At 36.2% G+C, this 27,652-nt stretch overlaps 1 protein-coding gene and 1 long non-coding RNA gene across 2 annotated transcripts; both read left to right on the forward strand.

The window, feature by feature from the left end:
* The first annotated feature begins 776 nt into the window (after positions 1-776).
* On the forward strand, positions 777-27,021 carry LOC126816989 (uncharacterized). The gene is made up of 3 exons (XR_007678708.2): positions 777-862; positions 25,636-25,819; positions 26,736-27,021. It is a non-coding gene; the product is annotated as an uncharacterized LOC126816989 (long non-coding RNA).
* Positions 879-8,660, forward strand: LOC126816945 (zinc finger protein 836). Its single transcript, XM_050543738.2, has 3 exons — positions 879-1,180; positions 1,896-4,280; positions 6,268-8,660. Exons 2-3 carry the CDS (start codon positions 1,899-1,901, stop codon positions 8,500-8,502), a joined length of 4,617 nt encoding a protein of 1,538 aa, XP_050399695.1. The 5' UTR covers positions 879-1,180; positions 1,896-1,898; the 3' UTR covers positions 8,503-8,660.
* Positions 27,022-27,652: the final 631 nt, after the last annotated feature.

Genomic DNA, 27,652 nt, shown 5'->3' on the forward strand with positions numbered 1-27,652 from the left:
TACATACCATGTTACAGATTCACAGTTATTTTATACGCTTATAGTGTTGAAGAAATTAATGTTTTACTAATGATAATCATTTGTATCAGCATTATCAAGGTCACCGCAAATTTGAGCCCCCCACCCTTTTACATACACACGCCTAACCTTATATATCACTAAATATATTTGAATGTTCTAATATATTGTACATGTATTCCTATATATTCAAGTCCTGTTTATTTTCTTTCTTTTGTTGTGAGCGTACTTTATAAGATTGAATTAGGCATTATGTTCAATTTATGTATGTTTGTTCTAGTGTGATTTTTCTTTCATTTTGTAATTCTATGCTGCTCCCCGTGGGTGTTTTTAGGCAATAAACTTACCTTTACTTTGCTGACTCTGCCATACCCTCACAAAGCGAAACAATGGCATTGTATACACGTCTTTACAGATGTACAGCGATATAAATTAATGTTTTATTAATCTATATATGATCATCATCTATTATTTTTATCAACGTTATCACATCACCCGCCAGTAATAAGCGTCGAACCAACCGCCTACAACACTCTCCCTTCCCGGACCCCAAACAAAAGAGTAATCCAACAGGTTCCTATAAACTTTATTTAGATCTGTAAAGTGCTATAATATGATAATCAACATTATCACATTTCCACCCAATATAAGACATTATATTCACCCCACCCAATCCCGACCACTGTATCTCGCAATGTGGGTTATTCGGGTCAAATATGTTCCAGTCCACAATTTATGTACACTCAACTAATTGGTAAATTCAAGATGGAGGTGTGAATCTGAAATTTTTTCCTGGCCTTTGTTCGTTTTGGGGTTTTTTTCTTAGCCGCTAGAACTCTGCATTGTGAGTTAATTTTTCTCATAAAATTTGTGTCCCCAAAACAGTAAAGAAAGCAGTACAAACTCCTCGATATATATTGCTGATGTGGTTGACTCAAATTTCACTGGTTTACTTCAAAATAAATCATCCCAGGGAATAAGCTGGTTGAGGTGATAGAAACCGTAGCTGGGACCGGATACAACTGTTTAGTGTTTTGGGATGAAAGAACTTGCACCTACTGAGTGTCTGAACCATCGTAAATTTTAAACAGATTTCATCGTTTATGAACAAAGCACTTGTACAATGAATTTTATTTAATGGGAGGTGATTTCAAACACACAGGTAAGTTTATAATAACCAAAGTTAAGAAAATAAAATGGCATTGGGTTTACTGCAATACAGTGTGCTATGAGGAAAATTTTACCCAGACGGTGGCACTACTACATGTAGCTATATTATACTCTTATATCAAATTCCAACTGCCAAGGTATCTTTTACTTGCACGCCAATGTGTTCACCAATGTGTACACAGGACCTCTGTTTTCTTCCCAATCCAAATGGCTATATTATGTTGCCACTTGCCAGGCCATCTATTTTGAAGTTGTACATGTATGTACTACATGTATTGTATCTATAAAAATCTTTTTTTTCTAATACATGTAGCTATTTCGGATCCTGTACTATATTTTGCTTAGAACTCAATGAAATTGAACCTGTCCTTGACTTGTTAAATCCTGTCACATTAATTGATGCCAAATTTTGATAGTAATGATCAGTTTGGGATAGCTTGCCTTTGATTGTGATTTAGGAAGTAAACATCAGCTTTATTTTACTACCATTCATTGTATAATGCTTACTTCACAATTATTAGTTTATTACAAAAACTAATTCCCGAATTTTTGTTTTAATTTATGTATAAAGTTATTATTATTACATTCAATAAACATTACACAGAAATTATTGGCTCAAAGATTGACAAAAGCCGACTTCAAAAAAAAAAATCAGCCTGTCATTTCAGATACCGGTATATAATTATACCACAATTATTGTATTTCAGGAAATGGATTCAGTTGATGATCAACCATTTTACCAGTGTAATGTGTGTGATGATAAATTTGAATTATACACCGACTTGGAGACACATTGTAAAATACATGTTAAAGAAGAGCCACATACTTTACAACAATATGCTATTTCAGTTATAGAAGAGCAGTCTACAGCAAGTACTTCACCACAGTGTACTAGTTCAGTTAAACAAGAAGAACTTTTACCCAGTACTTTACAAGACCTGACTAATTCAGTTAAGCAAGAGGAACCATTACCCAGTACTTTACAAGACCTGACTAGTTCAGTTAAAGAAGAGCCAGCAATACCAAGTATTTTACAAGAGTTTACTACATGCAGTTCAGGTAAAGCAGAGGCATCATTACCAAGTACTTTACAAGACTGTGCTAGTAGGCCTACCGGTACTGAAGATACATCAATATCAGTGTCAAATAATTTACAAGGCGGTACTAGTACTGCTACAGAAGAGGTATCAATAGCATGCACTTTACAAGACTGTAGTAGTAGGCCTACCTGTACAGAAGAGATACCTTTACAACAATGTACCACACAAGTTAAAGAAGAAAAAACAGATAATGATGATGGCAGTGTTAATCCTAAAATTGAAAAAGGAGGAAAATGTTTTAAATGTGATGTTTGTAATAAATCATTTAAAAGGACTACTCATCTAAACAACCACATCAGAATTCATACTGGTGAAAAACCTTATACATGTAATGTTTGTAGCAAAGCATTTAAGATTAAGGGCAATTTAAAGAAACATATGATAATTCATACAGAATTAAAACCAAGAAGGCCTACATGTGATTTTTGTGGCAAATCATTTAAAAGAAAGTTAGAACTTAAGGAACACGAACGAGTTCATTCTGAAGAGAGAAATTATCAGTGCAGTGAATGTGATAAATGCTTCAAGTCCTCAAATGGTCTCATGACACATCAAGTGACACATACTGTTTCTAGACAAAAATCTTTTAATTGTGAAATCTGTTTTAAATCATTTCCAACAAAAGGAGCTCGCAATTATCACATAAAAATTCACAAGGAAGAGAAAAGTTATAAATGTTTTGTGTGTAGGGCTAAATTTTTTAGTCAGAGTCAACTGGAACGACATCTTGATGCACAGCACAAAGAAGATGAAATCACAGGGAATTCGTTAAAATGCAATATGTGTCTTAAAACATTCTGTGATAAAAGTACTCTCAAGGAACACATCATGAGTCACTCTGATGAAGTAAGACCTTATAAATGTGATGTTTGTGAAAAGTCATTTACTTATAAGTCTAATCGTGACACGCACATCAGAGTACATACGGGAGACAAGCCTTTTAAATGTAATGTTTGTAGTAAATCATTTTCACGTGCAGGGAATGTTCAGAAGCACATGGCCGTTCATATAGTAGGTAAAACATTTACCTGTGATGTTTGTGGCAAGTCATTTAATGTTAAACATAAACTTGTAGTTCATAGGAAAATTCATACAAGAGAGAAGAATTACAAATGTGATATTTGTGGTAGTGCATTTGCTTATGCAGTTAGTCTCAGAATGCACTACTTGAGGCATACAGGTGAAACACCTTTCAAATGTGATATTTGTAATAGTTCATTCATTACCATTGGATTTCTAAGGCAACACTCCAGAATTCATATTAAAGGAAAGGGTTTTAAATGTAGCGTATGCAGCAAGAAATTTCTCAGTAATTCTGCTTTTCAAATTCATATGAGAATTCATACGGGTGAAAAACCTTTCAAGTGTGATATTTGTAATAAATATTTTTCAACTCAAAGTTATTTGAAACGGCATTGTACTACCCATTCATCTTCTAAGTACTTTTCTCTAATAGAGGCGGAAATAAATGGTATAACTAGTGAAGTTTTGAAAAATGTTGTTACGAAAAAGTTTAAATGTGATATATGTAGTAAATCCTTTAAGCACAGTAATAGTTTAGATTCACATTTGAGGGTCCATACAGGCGTGAAACCATATAAATGTGATGTTTGTAATAAATCATTTGCTGCCAAAGGCAATCGAAATCAGCACATGGCTATTCATTCTGATGAAACGCCCTTCACATGTCGTTTTTGTGGCAGATGTTTTAAGACGAATCATCTTCTTCAGAGTCACCAGAAAGTTCATACTGGACCTAAGGAACATACATGTATCGTATGTAGGCAAATATTTCCTACAGCAACTCACCTCAAATATCATTCCTTAATACACAGCGGAGAAGAACCTTTCCAGTGTGATGCTTGTGATGAAACGTTTGAATCACAGAGTTGTTTGAATCGTCATTGCTTCATCCATGCACCTGTAAAGTCTTTGTCTCAGAAAGAGGAAGAAATAAATGATTTGACCAGTGCAGTGTTGAACAGTATCAATGTAAGTGAAAGTTGTTTGTATTTGTCTTCTTAATCGTACATAAAGTACTGTATATTTGTTCAGCTAATTAAAGATCTTTTTAAACATGCCAGGGGCGATTCAGAGAACTTAAGCATTCCATTCTGTGAATGGTTCCAGTCCGGACGACAGACCACAGAAACAGAAGCGAGGGGTAGTCTAGGAACCATGGCGTAAAAAGTTTTCTTCGCATGCATCAGTATTTACAATCACTCTTTTTCACACAACCTTGTAATACAAGCAGGGGGGGTTGAATGGCCGAATGGTTAGCATGTGCACGCTGTATCATAAAGCCTGTCATTGAGTCAACTGGCGTGGTTTTGAATCCCCGGTTGTACGTGACAAGGAGTAGGGTCGCCTGTCCAACCTCATGGGTTTTCTCCGGGTCCTCCGGTTCCTCCCACGGCTAAAGACCCCTACGCGCATGCGAATTATTGAAATAAAATTAAACCATATGTTAGTCCCGAAATGACCTAGTTTATGTCGAGTGGACGTTAAACCCCATCTCTCTCTATCTCTCTGTAATACAAGCAATACAAGCTTTTTATGTACTACAACTCAGGGATCGTGCAGTTGTACTGTTTCTGTATTTAATGTTTACAATGTAGTTTCAAACTATTGTTGGAAAATAGTTTAAATTCTTTAAATATCATCAAAAAATATTGGTTTCCTACTGTCACATAGTTCAAAAAGGTCTGTCTAGATTAGATAATGTTTTATTGGGTTAACAGCTGTTTACTTTCTTGAGCAGTGTTGAGTAATAAACAGAATAATTTATAACAAGATACCTGAGTTTTTGTGATGACTATTCGATTCATCTCCTCCGGCATTTTCAATAGGAGGATTGTCCTTGCTGGAATTCTGTACATCTTATCAAGGCCTTCACAATGTCATAATCTATGAATTTTTTTCGATACTAATTTTGATTGGCTATTGACCCAGCTGGATAGCCTATCAGATTCCTCGATCAGTGCGAATTCCAAGTCTCGCGCTTTCCAGCTAAAATATCTACTTGCAATAATTATCTTGCAAAGTTCGAGGTTCATTCAATGTCAAGGTTTCCATGTACATGTAGGTTGCCATGTTTGATTTGTGGGGGGATCATGTGGCTAGCCTGGAGGTCGGGTGTTCGATCCCTGCATTGGCCGAGAAAGTTCATCCAAATTTTCAATAGGCGTGCACGTAAAAGATCCCTTGGCAGTTGGAATTCGATATAAGAGTAGGCCGTAGCGCCGCTGCCCGGGCAAAAATTTCCCTCATAGCACACTGTATGGCGTATGCCCGTCTTCATTGGCCCAGTTTAGGAGCAAAACAGTAGGACGTTAAACCCCATTTCATTTCATTTCTTTTGATTTGTGTGTGTTTGTGTCACAACCTCTGATTGGGCGCTGTCATTCTCATTCTCGTGTCTCTGTTAAAGTGAGATAACGTAGCTACAGTATAACTTTTGGTAGGGGGATTGTAGAGCGGTCTAGCACCGTCTAGATGGTGTAAAACTTACAGTCGTTGCTTTAGGCACACGCTCCTCCAGTTACTTGATGAGACTGCTAACTCAAGATGAGCATTAAATCTCTCAAAGAATGCTAATTTCTTCTTGATTTTTGTTAATAACTTTCAAGAACAAAGAAAATAAAAATGAGTGAACCAAATGAAACCAACTCGCCTGCCATATTACTTTTCAATCGGGTAACTTGTATGTGAAACAGATTAACAATTCCAAAGCATACCAGAAAGATTTCTAGGAATCCTTATTGTAATAATTGTATAACAAATTAGCTGTTGGATTTTACAATGGCTAGGGTGTGGAAATCTTATAGCTGGCACAGAAAGAGTTTTTGGTTGTTGATTAGCAGGGACATTAAAAATTTATGTTCAAGGGAAATAATTTTAAAAAAAGCGTCTGAAATTTAAAATAACAGAAAAGCCAGAAATTAAACAAAACATTCATTTATCTTTTTTTTTATTGAAGGGAAGTAATTCTGCTGCCTCTAACACAGAACAACATCGCCATCTACATATAGAAAAAGATCATAGTGGATTTAATGCCAATGATGCTGACCGTGAGGGGGATAATACTGGTGACCATGGTGGTGCTGATGTTGCTGGAACCAATGAGTTGAATGAAATAGATGATTTAGAAACAAGGAGAATACAAGATATATCTGTTAATAAAGATCTGAAATTAGAGACAAATGATAATGTACAAGTACCTGTGGAGGAAGAGTCCGATTTACCAGACAAAGAATCATCCCAAATTGATCTTAGTAATAAATGTAATGAATTAAACTATAAAGAACATAAAACAGATTTTGGTGGTACTCTTGGTGAGCCTGGCATTCTTACAGAAGCAAAATCTGTTAAAAATGATGTTTGTGACAAGTCATTTGCTAGTCAGGAAAATCTAAACTTAGTAGTGGATGTTCAAAAGGATCAAGACTGTGTTTGTGATTTTTGTGGGAAATCCTTAAAAAAACATCAGCTCCAGGCCCACATCAAGACTCATTCTGGAAAAAGACCTTTTGAGTGTAACATTTGTGGGAGGAGATATAAACAAAAGTGTATCCTCCAACTCCATCTGAATACTCACAGTGAAGACACATGTCATAAATGTAGCATCTGTAATAGGGTCTTTGGTAGACAAGGTGGACTCAAATCACATATGAAAACTCATACAGAAACGAAGTTGTTTAAATGTTCTATATGCAGTAAAAAATACTATAACCATATCCAACTAGAAAGGCACCTTTCTGGTAGGATCAAAGATATTTCTTGTGATGTTTGTCAAAAACAATTTTGTACGAACACTCAACTACAGAACCACAGCAAATTCCATTCAGAAATAAAACCATTTGAATGTGATGTTTGTGATAAATCATTTTATACAAAGACTAATCTGACTAAACATAAGAGAATTCATACGGGTGAAAAACCTTATAAATGTACCAAATGTGATAAATCGTTTGCAGAAAAGGGCAATCTAACTATACATATGGTCGTTCATACGGAAGAAAAAAAGTTTACCTGCGACATATGTGGCAAGTCATTTAATTCGAAACGTAAACTTGTAGTTCATTTGAAAATTCATACAGGTGAGAAAAATTACAAATGTGATATTTGTGGTAAAGCCTATGCAGCATTGACTCATCTCAAAAATCACATTTTGACTCATAGCGATGTAAAGGGTTTTAAATGTGATGTTTGTGGTAAAGCCTTCTATAATGCAAAGCTTCGAGATATGCATTCCATAATTCATATCACAGAGAAACATTTGGAATGCAAGATATGTGGGAAATTATTTGGCCATCCCACCAAGTTAACGGAACATATGAGAACTCATACAAGAAAACGCAAATCGTTTGTATGTGATATTTGTGGTAAAGTTTTCGCATCGAGATCTTCTTACAAAGGTCACATCTACACCCATTCAGATTACAAACCCTATAAATGCCATGTCTGTGATAGGACATTTTGCACCAGCCAACTTCTTAAAAACCACATGATGTTCCATATTAAAGACGATCCTTTCAAGTGCGAAGTTTGTAACAAGTCATTCTCTCAACCAAGCGGTTTATCAAAACACGTAAAGGAGAATCACGGAGAACCGTCCCTAAAATGTAATGTATGTGAGCAATCATTTCGGAAGGTTAGTGATCTTAATAGACACATTGTAACTCATACCGGAGCAAAGCCATATAAATGTGAACTTTGTAGTAAAACTTTTATTCTTCCGAGATGTTTGCAAAACCACATGAAAAGCCATTCCAAACCGAAACCTTTTAAATGCGAGTTTTGCAATGAGTCATTTTTACGGAGTTGTCGGTTGCGTAAGCACCAGATCAAAAAGCACGACGTAAAACCTTACAAATGTGATGATTGTGACAAAACATTTACAAGCACTGGTAATTTAGAGGTGCATGTTAGAACTCATACAGGAAACAGACCATATAAATGCCATCTTTGTAGTAAATCATTTATTGCTCGAGGTAATCTTACCAGACATGTGCTCGTTCATTCTGGTGTGAAACCATTTAAATGTGATGTTTGTAGTAAAACATTTGCTGATAAAAGTAATTTAAACCAACACATGGTAACCCATTCTAAAGAAAACCCATTTGAATGTGAATTTTGTTATAAGGCCTTTAATGCAAAACGTAAACTGAAACTTCACATGAAAGTTCATTCATCATGTTGCACGAATATGTAGTCATTTCATTTATCAGGGGGGTTGGATGGCGGAATGGTTAGCATGTGCGCTGTATCATAAGGTCTGTCATTGAGTCAACTGGCAAGGTTTTGATTCCCCGGTTGTACATGACAAGGATTAGGGTCGCATGTCCAACCTCGTGGGGTTTTCTCTGGGTCCTCCGGGTCCTCCGGTCTCCTCTTACTGCTACCGAATTATTGAAATAAAATAGAACCAAATGTTAGTCCTGAAATGACCTAGTTTGTGTCGAGTGAACGTTAAACCCCATTTCTCTCTCTCTTTCATTTATCATAACACAGGGAGTCATAAGGTCATGTCTGGCACATTTTGCGAAATTCTCTTTTTTGCTTTTTCAGAATGAGAAGTTTCTTGTGCATCTTTTCATCTAGTTGTCGTATTTCTATAAAAAGAGGTTTTATAGATATTGTTTCAAAAATGTCACATTTCTAAAAAAAATTAATTGAGAGCAAAAATATTGTATTTCCATGGAAAAATCAACTTTCAGTTTAACTAAAGTATTAGAAACAAATGAATTATAGCCAGTACATGTATTGGTTTATGGCTAAATACATGTACATGTAGGTAGGCCCTAGTATTGAAATTATTGTTAAGTCTCTATTATTGTGTGAAATCTATGAAATTGAAGCATGTAAAGGTGAAGTTTTTCCCAGAATACAGTATGTCTTTGTTGTATAAATTGCATATAACTAGCTTTCACTTCTTATTTCTGCACTAGATGTTTAGATCGATATAAATGTATTTAGATAGCTACATACTGTTTAAATGGTTACACCTACATACGTTATTTTACATACAACCAGAGATGGGATTTCACCCGTATATTCCGGACATGTCCGATGCTATTTTCCAAACGTCCTAAACTGTCCGACCAGGAATGTGCCCAATCAGACATCAAAACATGGTGAATAATATTAAAAATTCCAAAATTAATATAGTGTACTGAGTGTAACTACAACTCAACCCGATTATTGTTGATAATAGGCTGGATTAATTAGGTAATTAAGTGATCAACGTATTTATTGTGTTATACCGTCCATACACCTACTTTGATTAACTACAACAGTTTTATAAGACATTTTGATTCTTAACCTCTGAGCTATTTCTGGCTTTCCTGGACAATTTCGCAAAACCCAGATATGACCTTTGGACTCCTTACCTATGATATGTATGTTTTGCTTTTGTTTTTTTTGTTGATATTTTTAGATATCTTGCTTTGCAAGACTTTCAATGAAAAGTTTAACCTTAAAGTGACATAAGAGTTCTGGAAATCTTTGCAGGTCACTATAAGAAGTAATTTTTTGGATTTGTATTCATTTGCCTATTTTATCACATGGGGATTATTCAAAATCATGCATAATTTGAGACTAATATGTTAATCCATTGTTGAGCTATTGTTGCTGCACTTCCCAAATGATATACTTCAAATTTTTTTTTAATTTTTAGTAACAAAATAGAATGTAGTTGATTGAATGCAATGATTATTGTTTTTATAATTGTGTATTTTCAGAACTTTGTTATATAAGACTTACAATTACATATGCTGTATTTTGACATTTCTTTTGAGGAACCAAAGTGGCTAAGTGGGTAAGACACTAGCTCACTAGCCTGGAGGTCACGTGTTCAATCTCTGCCTTGGCTGAGAAAGTTCATCAGGATTTTATGTATTGTTACTTTATGTGAATTATGCATTATTTTTGAAAATATTTGCAGGGATTATGTATTTTGGATTTGTAAAGTTTAAATTTTATGTACTGTTACTTTATATGAATTATGCATTATTTACATTTAATTAATATTGGAATATGACCAATAGAGATCATGTATTTTAATTTTGTAAAAGAGTTATTTTTTTTTTTTTATGCACATTAATTGAGCTACTTATGCAACATATTTGGGTTGAACTTTTCTATAGAAAATGTTTTATATTTCATGAATTTTGAATATATTTTGTATTGTTACATTCAATGGGGTATTTTTGTATCTGAAAGGTGTGATGTAGCATTTTTATAAATTTATTTAAAAAACCCAACCTCATGGGTTTTCTCCGGGTCCTCCCACTGCTAAAGACCCCTATGCGCAAGCGAATTGTTGAAATAAAATTAAACCATATGTTAGTCCCGAAATGAGTGGACGTTAAACCCCATCTCTCTCTCTCTCTTTATTTAATAAATTCCAATGCAATATTTTCCAAAACAGAAGTTGTACCTTTTCTTTTGGTTCAGTCCTGGTGTTTTCTCCTTGGCAATGATGCAGGATGGACGTCCTGGCAAGAAACAGCATCAAGGTCCTGTGTATGTATTGTAAAAGAACCAAGGACAGTTTGAAGTCAAAATAAGAGTAGTCCTTAGCACCATTGTCCACACGAAATTTCCCTCAACCTCAAAGCACACTGTGTGGCATATGGCCATCTTCATTAGCCCAATTGGAGCAGAACAGTAGGATGTTAAACCCCATTTCATTTCATTTCATTATGGTGGGGGGGGGGGTTGGCCGAATGGTTAGCATATATGCGCTGTATCATAAGGTCTGTCATTGAGTCAACTGGCGGGGGTTTCGATTCCCCTTTCTATGGTTAATAATATTAGGGACAATAATATACTATCCTCGAGTCTGTTATTGTATTCCGTCTTCATTAGCCCAGTAGGATGTTAAACCCCATTTCATTTTATTTTCTCTTTGTAAGTGCTAATGAATGGGTTTTCACTACTGAGGTTACAGAATGAGATGGGTGATACAGTGTCTCGGTGAATAAGCCATTGACTTACTTAAGCGCCCCTGTCAGACTGAGTCAGTGTCCTTACTACACTGCTGCGACCGTACAGGGACCAGAAAATGTGCAAGGTCGCCAGCAAATGTGAACACAATGCAAGAAAATGTCCCAAAAAATTACAAACTTGAAAAAAGTCGCCTTCTCACAGCCTCCAGGTCAGATCGCAGAATCTTGGCGTTTGTTTTGAACATGCTCAAAACAAAAGCCGTGACTCGGCGATCATTGGAGACCACAGCATGATACATGTATCTGGCATTTCCATCACGCTTTTGCCACGCTAATGACGATCTTGACACGTTCTGAGACCATTTTCCGTCGCCGGAGTAAGGATGCCACCCCAGTCTGATGGGGGTATAACCTGTGGTGTTGGTGGAGGAGAAAGGTTGTAAGGATCTTCTGGTGTGGTTTTAAGACAAGACAAGATCTTGAGTACCCTTGACAGTTGGAATTTAAAATAAGAGTAGACTGTATCACTGCTGTCAGAGCAAAACTTACATCATAGGACATTGCTTGACGCACATGTTGTATGCCCGCCTTCAGTGTTCTCTTATGTAAATGTTGTGTACACAGGACCTTGGTCTTTTTGAGGTCCTAAACGGCTCTCTATCCTGCAGGACTAACAAGGGGAAATTCTCAGCCAACACTAGGAATCGAGTGGGGGGGGGTAGGTTTACGTTTGACTTTGTGTTAAAGAGTGAAGATTGAGTCTTGCTTGATTGAAGAGCTTCAAGTGATCTTACGAGGTGACCGTTTGGTGAAGTGTAAGTAATGGGCGACTGTACACTTCAGGTGATAATTTGGTGGTCTTGGTTTGAACTGTGAGATTTGGATAAGAGAGAGACACACATAGGTGTCTTTGCGAAGGGATATTTACCTGATGAGAGAGAGAGAGAGAACTGGGGTTTAACATCCACTCGACACAAACTAGGTCATTTCGGGACTAACATATGGTTTAATTTTATTTCAATAATTCGCTTGCGCATAGGGGTCTTAAGCAGTGGGAGGAAACCGGAGGACCCGGAGAAAACCCCACGGTTGGAGAGGCGCCCCTACTCCTTGTCACGTACAACCGGGGATTCGAAACCATGCCAGTCGACTCAATGACAGACTTTATTTTACCTGATGAAGTATGATTGATTAATGATTAATTTGAGAATTCATGTGATTGGTGAGATTCAGGTAACATTGGTGTAAAGGTTCAGCCTTAGTTAGGCTGTAAGTTGTGGGAGAGATACAACTGAAGGGTGAGCCTCTGACTTTCAATAATTCGCTTGCGCATAGGGGTCTTTAGCAGTGGGAGGAAACCGGAGGACCCGGAGAAAACCCCACGGTTGGAGAGGCGCCCCTACTCCTTGTCACGTACAACCGGGGATTCGAAACCACGCCAGTCGACTCAATGACAGACTTTATTTTACCTGATGAAGTATGATTGATTAATGATTAATTTGAGAATTCATGTGATTGGTGAGATTCAAGTAACATTGGTGTAAAGGTTCAGCCTTAGTTAGGCTGTAAGTTGTGGGAGAGATACAACTGAAGGGTGAGCCTCTGACTGTAAATCATAATTCGCACAAAAAATAGCAATAGGATAATTGTTTAATGATACAGAGGAATACCTCTGGAACCAAAAGTCACAGAATGCTGATTATAGACAGAATTTGTCCTATCATGACCCCTCCCCCCACCCCCTTTTCTACTGTGTTCACAATATTTTTCGAAAAAGGGGAATAACTCCAGAATGGAAGGTTGCAGAACACTGCAGATCGACTGGGTACATCTCCAATGCTTTACATTAAATTTGATGGATAAACAGAGAACAATAAAGATAGGATGCCTGGATAATGGCGGAATTGACAAGACACTGATGTCAATTTCATACAGATCAGATTATAATTTTCATCATTTGAGCATTCAGAAGGTTCTACAAACTGAAACAAGGGCCACAACTCTAGAAGTATACATATCATGTGTTACAGAAATTGTTGAAATTCAACAGGTTTTTTGGTTTAATTATTTCAAATAATGCATATAACTTTCAATACAGATCAGATGATAACGTTTGTCATTTGAGCATTCACAAGGTTCAACAAAGTGAAACAAGTGCCATAACTGGACAAATTATCAGCAGGAATTCAATAGGCTTCTTTGTTTCACTAACTTAAATGATTCATATCAATTTCACACAGATTAGATTATAATTTCGTCATTTAAGTGTTCACAATTTCTACAAACTGAAACAAGAGCCTCAACTCTAGAAGTATTTTACAGATTTTGTTGAAATTCAAGTGGCCTTTATGGTGTAACTATTTTAAATAATGCATATAAATTTCATACAGATCGGATGATAACTTTTGATGCTCAAGTGTTCATCAGATTTAACTCAGGTGAAACAAAGACCTTATCTCAAGAAGTAATTAATAGAAATTACTAAAATTCAATAGGCTTCTTAGTTTTATTAATCTAAATAATGGATATACACTTCATACAGATCAGATGGTTCACAAGGTTCAACAAGAGCCATAACTCTAGAATTTATTAACGGAAATTGCTGAAATTCAGTAGTCTTCTTCATTTTACTAATTTAAATAATACATAAACCTTTAATACACATCAGATAATAATGGCGTTTACAGGGTTCTATAAAGTGAAACAAGGACCATAACTCTAGAACCAATAAACAGAAATTGATGAAATTAAATAGGATTCTTTGTCTCACTAATGTAAACAATTTTAAAAGATCAGATAATAAATGCTGTCTGCAGAGTGTTCACAAGTGAGTGTGGACCACAGATGGATGGATAGGTTTCATGCTCTCATGTCCCCAATCCATCACAATACAGAGCCCACAAACTTTGTTACACATTTTGCGTTAACGGCAGTGTTCATAATTCAGAAGTTACAGTCAGAAGCATACCAAAATCATCCAAGATCTTTTGAACCTCGTGGGTTTTCTTTCCGAGTCATCTGGTTTCCTCCCACTGCTAAACACCCTTACGTGCAAGCGACTGATTGAAATGAAAAATTTAACCATACATTAGTCCCGAAATGATGTAGTTTGTGTCAAGTGGACATTAAATCCGATTTCACTCTCTCTTTTGAACCAGAATATATATTTTAATAAATTTCATCTTAACTGCACAAAATTGTGGCCTCTATATAAAGAGGATTACAAAAATTATATACAAAGAGTTAAGATCTTTGGGATATATTTTCAGTTTCATTAAAACTGGATAAAGACTGACTTGTACATGAAGCTGTCCACAAATAAATGTGAACAGACAGACATGTAACTGTAATAAAATGTAAAGACATTCATCCAAAATAAAAGATTTCTACTAATTTTAAACATACATTATGCAAGAGCTAAATCTGCAGATTGCAGGTCTTTCTTTAGGCCTGAAATGTTATATAAACTATTAAATAGACATTTATTAACAAAACAAGACCATAATATGAACTCTCGATGGCATCAAATACTCGAGATTTTAACTAGGTTAGAATGGTTTGCCATTTAAAAATTTAATTTAAAAATGGGAAAGCGAGGCTAAGTCTCGAATATACCAGTACCCTGGTTATCACTATGCACACATCTTGTCAAAATTACAAACAGTGCTATCGTAGCTCAGAATGAAGTAATTGAATGAAATTTTCATTTTACGATATCTATTTTTGAGCTATTATAGCAGGAACGGTCAGTTCTTTATCTAAATCTTACATAATGTATCTTTCTTTAAGTGTCAATAAAAAAAAATGTGACTCGGAATTTACAGTGACAGACCGTACATTTTATTCTTTGTGAAATTTATACAGCAACACTAAAGCTAGGTTACTGATCTAAATCATGCACATAAATTTCATACAGATCAGATGATAACTTTTCTGGTTAAAGCATTCACAAGGGCCATAACTCTAGAAAGTATTAACAGAAATTACTGAAATTCAATATGCTTTTTCGTTTCACTAATTTCAATAATACACGTAAATTAAATACAGATTGGATGATAACTTGTCTTTAGAATGTTCACAAGGTTCAACAAAGTGGAAGAAGGACCATAACTCTGGTAGTTATAAACAGAAACTGCTGAAATTCAATAGGATTCTTTGTTTTAGTACATATGTACATTTGTAATTACAATCAGTCTATTTGACAGACCTCAGATTTTAGAGTATCATTACCAATAGATTCAACCATGATTTTTAATTAGATTGGATGATAACTTAATGTTGCAATTTCATATTTTTAAGTTATATTTTTAAAATTTATTAAAATAAAGCCTTAAAATAGACGGTATCTATAAACAGTCCTACCTTGTTAAAGAATAATCCTATTAATCCTATAATTCACTATTGCCCGTTGAGAAATTGGCAAAAATATCATTTTAATCTTTAAACGTTTGAAGATAGCTACTCCATGGTGGAGAATAGAAAACAAGGGAGGTAATTGTGTTATTATTTCCGGTGTAAATGAGTTTTAAGTGTGAGAATGACACCTATGATCGTATAATAGTGAGTTGACAACCTATTGAGCAAAAGATATAGAAATAATTATGTTTTGACTTTCTTAGAAAATATGAAATTGTAACTTTAAGATAATAAATGTAGTTTGTAGCATGTTCACAAGAAATTGTGGATGACGGACCAACAGACGGACCACCTTTCAATGTGGGCTTCAAAAAAAAAAAAAAACTATATTAATAAGTTTCTTCTCCGGGATGACCTCTTCGATGCTTCATGTATTGACTACTAGACCTAAATACTTTTTTACAAATATCACATTCATAAGGCTTCTCCCTCGTATGAATTCTCTTGTGAGTCAGCAGAGTACTATCTACAGAAAAACTCTTACAACAAACATTACATTTAAAGGTTTTTCGCCTGTATGAACTCTCAGGTGTATATCACGTTTACGTCTATCGTAGAAAGATTTACTACAAACATCACATTCATACCTGTATGAACTCTCAGGTGTATATCACGTTTACGTCTATCGTAAAAAGATTTACTACAAACATCACATTCATATTTTCTATATTTTTCCTTATTATTGTGTTTTCTATCTTTTTCCTTATTGTGAGTTTTGATGTGTAGTCTAAGATTGGCTTTGGTGTTGAATGTCTTGCTGCAAATGCTACACTTAAAGGGTCGCTTTCTTGTGTGAATTCTCTCATGATCTTTAAGGCCTTTTTTTTGACTAAATAATTTTTGGCACACTGCGCATTTATAGGCCCTTTCTCCAGTGTGTATAGTCGTGTGTCTCTTTAGATCTGTTGCTTGTGCGAACGACCAATCACAATGCATACATTTGTATGGTCTTTCGCCAGTGTGAATTCTAGTATGTATCCGAAGGGCAGTTGCTGTGGCACTCCATTTACCACAAACATCACATTTAAAAGATTTCACTCCAGAATAAGTTCTGGCATGATTTTGTAGTTTTTTATCACAATGCGTATGAATTCTGCTATGGAGTTTAAGTTTACGTTTAGCGTTAAATGACTTGCCACAAACATCACAGCTAAACTTTTTATCTACAATATGAACGACCACATGTTTCTTTAGATTCCCGTTACGGGAAAAGGATTTATTACAAACATCACATTTAAATGGCATTTCTTCAGTATGAATTCGGGTGTGATAAGTCAGTTTACTTCTACAGTTAAATGATTTACTACAAATATTACACTCAAAAGATTTTCCTATTTTGTCAATTCTAGGATTAAGGCTGCCACCATTTTCTGTATTCTGTTTAACTGAATTAGTACATTGTTGAAAAGTTCTTAGTATAGATGTCTCTTCCGTACTAGGACAGTCTTTTAAAGTATTTAATATCGATGACTCTTCTTTAACTCTACCAGAGGGTATCAATGTCTCTATTTTAACTGTGCCAGGGGGTATCAATGTCTCTTCTTTAACTGTGCCAGAGGGTATCAATGTCTCTTCTTTAACTGTGCCAGGGGGTATCAATGTCTCTTCTATAACTGTGCTAGGGGGTATCAATGTCTCTTCTTTAACTGTGCAAGAGGGTATCAATGTCTCTTCTTTAACTGTGCCAGAGGGTATCAGTATCTCTTCTTTAACTGTGCCAGGGGGTATCAATGTCTCTTCTTTAACTGTGCTAGGGGGTATCAATGTCTCTTCTTTAACTGTGCCAGAGGGTATCAATGTATCTTCTTTAACTGTGCTAGGGGGTATTAATGTCTCTATTTTAAGTGTGCCAGAGGGTATCAATGTCTCTTCTTTAACTGTGCCAGGGGGTATCAATGTTTCTTCTTTAACTGTGCCAGAGGGTATCAATGTCTCTTCTTGAACTGTGCTAGGGGCTATCAATGTCTCTATTTTAACTGTGCCAGATGGTATCAATGTCTCTTCTTTAACTGTGCTAGGGGATATCAGTGTCTCTACTTTAACTGTGCCAGAGGGTATCAATGATTGCTCTTGTTCGACTGAACTACTACAGTCTCCTAAAATATTTGGTATTGATGCCTCTTGTTTAACTGAACCAGTTGCCACTGATGCCACTTCCACACCGGTAAGCCTACTAGTGCAGTCCTGTAAAGTATTTGGTATTGATGCCTCTTCTTTAACTGAAATAGCATATTGTTGTAAAGTATTTGGCTCTTCTTTAACATGTATTTCACTATGTGTCCCCAAGTCAGTGTACAAATCATATTTATCATCACACACATTACACTGGTAAAACGGTTGATCATCAACTGAATCCATTTCCTGCAATACAATATTAAATTGTTGTATAATTTTATACCGATCTAAATGGACTTAGTTGATTTTTTTTTTAGCTAACTATCTAATTACATGCTTTCCACAGAGATGCTATAATCACTAAACTTTGAATTAATAACTGTAGTTTTATTTTTGAAATAAACTAATAATTTAGAATTTCTTTGATACATGTAATTACATTCTCTTCCCTTTCACTTAACGTCCTGTTATTTGTCAACACAATACTTTGGTCATTGTGAAACAAACAAACAGCTACATGTGTTTCTGAGAGCCTGTTAACCTGCAGGTCCCTGCATTAGCTGAATAAGTCCATCCAGATTTTCCGGCATAGTTCCCTTTGTTAGTCGTGCAGGACAGAGGGCCTGGCAAGGGACAGTGTATCGTCGTTTGGATGTGACAAAAAAACAAGGTTCTGTATACATATTGACGTACACTTAAAAGATCCCTTGACAGTTGGAAATTGATATTCATTATGTAAGAGTAGGCTGTAGTGCCGCTTTCCTGGCAAAATTTTCCTAATAGCACACTGTATGGCGTATGCCCGTCTTCATTAGCCCAGTCAGTGCAGAAAAGTAGAACGTTAAACATCATATGATTTCCATTTTCATTTGTATCTATGGTGCAATGGGTGGCCGAATAGTTAACATGTGAACATTGGATCAAAAGGTCTTTCATTGAGTCAAGTGGAGTGGTTTCGATTCCCTGCCTGTAGGTGACAATTGATCGCCTGTCCAACCTAGTAGGTTTGCTCCAGTTCCTCCGGTTTCCTCCCACATCTAAAGACCCCTACGCACAAGCGAATTGATGAAATAAAATTAATCCATATGTTAGTTCCAAAATGCCCTAGATTGTGTCTAGTGGACGTTAAACCACATTTCTCTCTCACACATGCAATGCAATGCTAGAGAGGAGAATTTTTTATCCAACCCAAACAACCAAGGGTTCTTTCGCATGCACGCCAACTGTCATTTGGGTGTAATTGTGACATATTTAAACAGATTTCTGTTTTAAATCGTATAAAAATTGTGCGCCTCTGTGTCCACAAGCTAAAAACGTGATTTTTCATTCAATCATGAAGTTTTGATCTCATATACCAATATCAAAAGGAACCAAGATCTTTTGGAGATAAACTTATATTTCAAGTTTTGTCAAAATCTGATCATGTCACGATGTCATGTGACCTATATACAGTGTCCACGAACAAATTGTGGGCGTACATGTGCGATGACAATATACCGTATATATTTACATGAAAATGTGGGCGTATAAAAATATTCATTGACTAGTCAAACTTCAATCTGATTAAAATACAGATCTATATTTCGTTTCGTATTTTATACTTTCGATGGCCTACACTACATGAAGATCTGACAAGTTATAGCGATAGGTCACGTCAGGGGTCAAAAGACCGACTTATGACCCTATGACATCAGACATTTGATTAACCAATCAGCATTGATGTTACTAGTGCCAAGTGGATTACCCACAGTTCCGTGAATTAACACGCCTAAAGCTCGCCGTAACAGACCGTTTCATTGGCTTATCCCTAACACCATTCAGAACACGAGTTAGATAACAACTCTTCCAGATCCAAGTGAAGTAAAGACAAGTAAAACGAAATTTTGAACTATAAAAACGAAACGAAATAAGATCTGTGTTTTAACCAGATTGGTCAAACTTGTGATATATGGAATTAGAAGTGGTCGGAACAGACACGAACATTGGTTACATTTTTCACATTAAAATTCTGTCTAAGAGCAGCAAGCCACTGTTACTGTTTTCGGCGCAATTGCACTTTCGCACCTCTTCCAGTACCAGTTCCCGTGGTCCTAGTACTAGAGACTTGAAGTTGGCAGGGAATGTGGTACTATTTCAGTAACGCACGTCTACCAGTTACCGTGATCGTATAGACTTGACATTTTCAGACGATGTTCACGGGGACTAACCATGACCTCACATCAAATTTTAGCCGAATCGGTCAATAACATTTTATTTTACCGTATTTTAGCTTCTACCAAGAGAAAAGATTATCAGATTTTGACGTCATTTTGTTTGTTGACTATTTAGACTTGAATAACAAGGCCTTAAAAACGGTTTCGACACACTGTGCTTACTGCCTGCAGTTCATAATAATAATTATAATTTTCGTATATTTTAAGTTCTGCGCTAAGCCATTTTATACAAACGACTTTTTGGTGTTGATCCCTTGGCTTGGGCTTTAATTACGTGTGAATATTGCCGTGACCTTGACTTTTACTTCAAATTTCCCATCGAGCTCGGGGCCTTTGCGCTATGTGTGCTATGTCCCCATAATTGCTTGCTGTCCGGGATGAAAGCAGAGAAAATGTCCCTCAGAAAAGATGATTGGTTACTTAATATTCTAAGAAGGGTTGGGGAATTTATAATATTTTCGTAACGCCACACTTTACAATAATAAGTTCCTTTTCTGAATGATGTCGGCCTACGAAAGTTCAGCCAGTCAAGTCGTCCACATGAAAAATCTGGTTAAGTCGTCCACACCCGTTGGTGGAGTCGTCCACACGACCACACATATGGAAATAAATTATTTACAAAGAAATACGTGTGAAAAAGTATCAGATTTAGTGAAAAAAAATTGTATTTTATTATGCCTGTAACAAGGCTATATTGTACCAACGTACAGGGGGGGGGGGGGGCTCTTGAGAACGCTGTATGGAGAGTTAACTGTGTATATATCATACTAGAAATACAAAAAGGTCAAATTAACGGACTGTGATATTAAGAGGTAATCGAAATAACCGGATATACTGATCACCGGAAATCACTTATAAACACCGGAATTCACTTCGCAAAATATCAGAATTCGCCCGCAGGGCCTTCCTATTTACATATATTTTGCATTAATAATGAGTTACTTAAAATCACTAAAAATCACAGGAATTCACCTTGGAAACATAAACAAAGAATTTACTTTTAAAATATCGGAATGCGCACTGAAGACCTTACCATTTACTAATATTTTGCATTGATAATAAATTACTTTGAACACCGAAAACCACCGGAATTCACATTGAGAAAATCGGAATTCGCCCCCAAAACAGTTGTATTTATTTATATTTTGAATTAAATCCTCCTACAAAACTAATTTATTTTAAATGTATAATATATACGGGCCCCTAATAACTATTTTGATTTCTGCACAGACTTGCAGAAGGTGCTGTAGGTGTATTTATTTGAAAGACTACCAGAATTAATTTCAAATGTATGATAACGTAGGTTACATTGTCTAATGAATAACTATTTCGATCTTTCCACAGATTACATGAAATACACGGCCACATACAATAATGTTATGGGTTCCCCCGCTCTAGTTATCATTATTCACCGGAATTCACTTGAAAACTACTACATGTAGTACTACTACTTGTCTCAAAAGGCGCACCACCACGCCACACGGATAGTTTAATTTTCCTGGCATTGACTCTATAATGCAAGGGCGGATTGAGAAATCAGAGATGGGGGGGGGGGGTGTCACGGAAGGCGAAGCCGAACGTTGCGACCGCCGAAGGCGCGAAGCGCTCAACACCGGTGTGGGTACATAAGATAAGTTTACAAATATTAGCAGCCCGACTTAGGCAATCTCTTTATACCAGATGAATAACTATGTATTACTTGATGTACCACCATAATAGGTAAAGCGAATAGAGGAATATTGGCGAAAAGGGTCAAATTTTCACTATCACAATGAAACCACACCACAGCAATCGCACAAGATACTTTTAGTCTTTTTACAATCTCGCCTGCACACACCGCAAGGCCCCCAAAAGGCCATACTAGAGTATTTAATCTTTCTACGAGTAGCCATGACAATTGATAAAGATATTAAAGACAACGATTTTTATTATAGCAATAGTTGAAAGTGAGGTGTGGGTAAATGCGATCGAACCATTTGTATCATTTTATGCCCACAGACAGGCGTTGCCACAAATGATTCGCAACGCATAATATAATAATGTACGGTAATATGAATGTATATAAACTGATTTACATTCAATCATTTCTGTTTTTATTGTAATTTCTAATCAGTTATGTTCGGCGAATAAAGCCACAAGTCTCAATCGAATGGCAATGTCTAGCGTCTGGCTATTAGTATTTTTTGCGCATGCTCTCCAGATAAGGAAATGGCGTCACCGTTTGACATGATTTGTGGAATATGTCTAGCTTCGTTCCCTGAGTCCCTTGTTACAAATGGCGCAGAAAGGCATTATGGTGCACGATTCGTGTATCAATGCTAAACTGTTTATTTTGTCTTAAATATTGGATATCAGAAGCCCATCTCTTCCCGGTAAGATAACAACATCAATGTTGATTTAAATTGACGTTTTCGGCATATTCACTTTACATTAACTAGTTTGTAACTATTATAGTGAGAACTTGTAGCTCTGTATCTAATCTCCCATAATGCCTATTTAAGTGAGAGAGGTGAAACTTGGTGTATAGTTTTATCACATCAATACATTGACTAAGTTCGATAATGAGCATTCTCTGCTTATGGCATACCCGGCGGAGTGAACACACCCAAGAACTAGTGATACTCGTTTTAAGTTTCATCTAAATTGAATAAAACTGTGACCTGGATGATCCGCAACATGGGTATTACATGCTTTTATTATACTATTTTCGTAAAGAGGAGTGGCTATTTGACGGGAAAGTTCCATTTTGAGGAAATAATTATGGTGTAACGGTGATATATTTGAACAGTTTTGAAAATAAGATACTAATTGTGACCTCTAGAGGGACAAGGCTAAATACGTGATATTTCGGACAATCAGGGGGGTCATAATCCCGAAAGTTACGGTCCAATACGCGCCAATAACGAAAGGAACCCAGATCTATGGGATATAAATATGTAATTTAAGTTTCATTAAAATTGGATAAAAAAAAATTCGAAACGCTGGAATTCGTCAAGCTCACGAAATTTGACAATTCACAATTCATGATGCCACACTGAACTTTTTTAAAGAGAGAAATCCAACACCCCGTTTGATTTCAATTTTCTTATGAAATAATAGGATCACATTATGATTGAATTTCATTGATGCAAGAAGGCATAAATTGTGATATAACATATGTCTATATTATCATTTCCGTCTTTGAATGCCCATCCTACCCCACCATCTGATGATAAAGCACACATCATGATTATTCCGCCTAATCTTCATAATTCTAAAAGTGATGTTTCTGTTTTACTCGCACGCCACAAGTATGCAGGTTGAAGAAGACATTGGATTTTAGCCCAATCCGAAGGACTAAACACTCAGCATACTCACAAGTTCACTGAACGACCTTGGCCCCGATGCAAATGGCTGTTGAATTACCATAGAAATACCCCACCGGCATTAAAAATAAATAATAATGCTACATAATAAACCCTCGAAATACAGAAAACGAAACTTACCTTGTTCTAGTAATGATGATACTGCTAGATGATTTAATGAAAATTTGACTGGTATTTATATAAGTATAGAAACAGGATTTAACTAAACGGAGTAACATGTACGTTGAAATACACCTGTATAAAAACAACCTTATTTCAAAAGTTAATACATAAATTTATCTACCACTCAGTTTGATAGTGAACATTTTATGCTTAGAAAAGGTATAGATGATCAGTTTGATTGGTGGATAATTTTGATAAAGATAAATATGCAATTAATTAATGTGTCAGCTATTTATTTTGTAATTTCGGTGCGGGACATCAGCCTCGCTATTAGCTTGTTTCACGTACGCGACAGCGATCTATTCGTACATAACTAACGTACGAAAATTAAATGGTCGCTAGCTTTTTTTCGGTCTGTCGTTAGATTGACCAGGGGGAAAACAACAAAATATCACTCTAGTTAAATCAAAGTAGAACCAAAGCAACGTTATCGTGTTCCAAAGTCTCAACCAATCACATTGCTTATCTCTGCTTAACCTCAGTGGAAAAGCGCATGGCCGAACACTGTCAAGGCATTCACCTAATATATTTCTGACACTAGGCTCAATTATGTATAATGATATTTTCTAATGAAATCGACACTTTTTGTCTGTTTTTCACAACTGAGTATAAAGGTATCACAGAATAGGCACATGTCGACAATAAGTTTTGACAACTTCACTGATAGAACGACACAATGTACATGAGGTACAGATTGATCGTGTGGTAGATAAATTAGGATATTAACTTCTGAAATCAGGTTTCACACATTAAGGTGTATTATAAATTAGTTCTTAGCGCTACTTCAACAAACATGTTACTCTGTTTTGTTACATCCTGTTTCTATACTTATATAAATACAAGTCAAACTTTCATTAAATCATCTAGCAGTATCATCATTACTAGAACAAGGTTAGTTTTGTTTTCTGTATTTCGGGGGTTTATTATTTATTGTTATTTTATTTTTATGGCGGGTGGGGTGCCTTTTAAATCGGGGCCAAGATTGTTCAGTGAACTTGTGGGTATGCTGAGCGTTTAGTCCCTCGGATTGGCTAAAAGACCGAGGTCTTCCTCAACCTGCATACTTGTGGCGTGCAAGACGTGTACTTTATCATTTATCATTGGATGGTTAGGTGGGATGGGCATTCAAAGTGCGAGTTAATGATATCGACATATGTAATATCACAATTAAAGCTTTGCATCAATGAAATTGAATCACAGCGTGATCCTATTAATTCATGATAAAAATTGACGGGGTGTTGGACTTCTCTCTTTATAAAGCTCAGTGTGTATGTATGCTTAAGTAATTGGAAGACGATGATGGCATATAGCATGCAGTGTCAACTGTCAAATATCCTAAACAGGAACCTGGCAACCTCCCTCCCACAAATTCCTGGATCCGCCACATGCCCGTCTTCATACCCACCTTTGAATCTTTGGTATCACAGGCTTGTGATCATTTACAAAGGTATAAATATTCTAAAATGTATGTTCAGTCTTGTTAACCGAACAACTAAATGCTGTTGCTAGCCAGAACCAGACGATGGAGGCTTTATCCAGTTGATTTTAAGACCAACAATGGTTAACGCGTGCGTGTTGCATCATAAGGTCTGTCATTGATTCCAGTAGCATAGTTTCGATTCCCCGCGTGACAAGGAGTTGGGTCGCCTGTTCAACCTCGTGGGTTTTCTCCGGCTTCCTCCCACTGATAAAGACCCCTACGGGCAAGCGAATTAATGAAATAAAATCGAACAATATGGTAGTCCCGAAATGATCTAGTTGGTGTCAAGTGGACGTCAAACCCCATTTCTCTCTTTCTTTGTTTATCTATGGTTGTAGCCGGGTTGTTACTATCAATATGCTCATGTATAGTGTTAAAAGATACATAACAAGCTTAAACTATTTACTGCCTGAAACAGTTCAAAACAACCCATACTCCATATTCTGATGTACCGTCTCTAAATCTACTTTGGAATCTTTTAATCTTCGCTTTTGGCTGTGATAACCCTTTAGGATTTATGATGTTCGAGATCTATCATTATAAATTCAAGTAGTAATAACTTTTATTTTAATCCCTTCAAAGACCTGTGGCACTGAACATTAATGGAGAGTGAATGTTATAAAAATAAATCATTTATTATTTCAGATGAAATTATTGGCTTGTGTTCTGATTTTCGGACTACTTTCTGTCTGTACAGATGCATGGCGCGCTCGTGCTCGTGTGCGTGTGCCACGAGTCCCGTCAATCCCACGAATCCCAAGCACTCGAATCCCGCAAATCCCACGAATCCCACCCATAAAACGAGATGTGGTTCAAGACGCACAGTAAGGTAAAGCTGGTTTTGATTATATTTTCTTTAATACTATTTATCTGGAACGTTTTGTCTTCTGGATACTTTGAATTGTATTTGCTTTATCCAAACTGTTATATGTTGCTGGGTAATTAGCAGTCTATGAGCATTTCATTGTCAATGTAATCAATAACATTCCAATTACGTTGTCAATCTAATCATTACGATATTAGTATTTGCAATTGGCCATTACATGTAATTAGGAGTGTAATAAATTACTTTTGCAGTCATCCATTACTTATTAAATGACCATTGCTTCAAAACATACAGTCATTACATTAGTATTTGATATTAGTATTTGCAATTGGCCATTATGTCACTAGGAGTGTAATAAATTACCTTTGCAGTCATCCATTACTTATTACATGACCATTGCTTCAAAACATACAGTCATTACATTTCATTACCCATTACACATTACCCATTTCATTACCCATTACCCCAGCATTGAACTGCCTATAAGATCGGGATCTGCGTAGTATAGAATGTTCGTATCGTCCTGTTTCCTCCCGTATCGCCCTGTTTTCTCCTTCAATGCATACTGAACTAATCTTTAATACACTCGCTTTACTATTCATTCCAAATTTCTTTGGGTCAATATTGTCTCAATGAATTCGGACAGGTTTTAACACATTGTTTAAAAGTTCTGCCGGTTCTCGTACACGAGGCAGAGCCTGCTTCCTCTTTCTAGAACATAGAACATTAGACAACTGTGAAATAAATAAATGTGTTCCCTAACTATATATTGACATACTCTTTATTCAGTTCCTGAATTGTGTTTATATTATGTTGGTTGTGAAAGACTGTGGGTTGTCTCTGCTGTTTCATATACTATTTTAATTGTCTAGTACATGTACAGAGACTAAATTATGTTTCTATAATTTTTTTTTGGCAGATGAACTGTGACCTCAGAATAACGATTTGACCTGGCTATGTCCTCGGAAAAACGGTATTGATAGTGATAAATATTTGACCCATGACATCGGAATAACGACCTGGCTATATGTCCCCGGATTAACGACATTGAAATTACAATTAATTTATATGATAAAGCTGTATTGATCATCTTGACTGCATCAAAATAAATCAAATATTATATTTGACATTATGTGTGTTTTTGTTAGTTATGTTTATGCAACAATTACGTTTTGGGAGATGAGGGGGGATGGATGGCTTATTGATTAGCGCGTGCACGTTGTATCATAAGGTCTGTCATTGATTTACTGGTGTGGTTTCGATTCCCCGATTATTCGTCACGTGGAGTAGGGGGGTCGTCTTTCCAAATTCGTGGGTTTTCTACGGGCTCCGGTTTCATCCCACTGCTAAGGAACCCTACGCACAAAAGTATTATAAAATTAAACCATATGGGGGTGCAGACCTCAGCAGAAATATTAGTTATTTCGCTCTGAGGCAAAGTTCCGCAGGAGTAATATCACTTATTCCGCTCCTGGCAAGCAAGATCTCCGGAGTAGAGTTTCGTCTTTTGGTGACGGGCGTTTCTAAAATATACGGGAATTGTTCGTTTAAGTAAAGTAATGAGTTTATTGGCGGGATTTGTGGGATTCGAATGCTTGGGATTCGTGGCACACGACCACGAACGCGCCATGCCTCTGTATAGACAGAAAGTAGTCCGAAAATCAGAACACCAACCAATAATTTCATCTAAAATAATAATGGATTTATTTTAATAACATTCACTCTCCATTAATGTTCAGTGCCACATGTCCTTGACGGGATTAAAATAAAACTTATTACTACTTGACTATATACTTATTAGTGACGTATATAGTCAAGTAGTAAGTTTTATTTAAT

Source organism: Patella vulgata, chromosome 3 (assembly GCF_932274485.2).
Source record: "Patella vulgata chromosome 3, xgPatVulg1.2, whole genome shotgun sequence".
Classification (NCBI taxonomy): Eukaryota; Metazoa; Mollusca; class Gastropoda; family Patellidae; genus Patella; species Patella vulgata.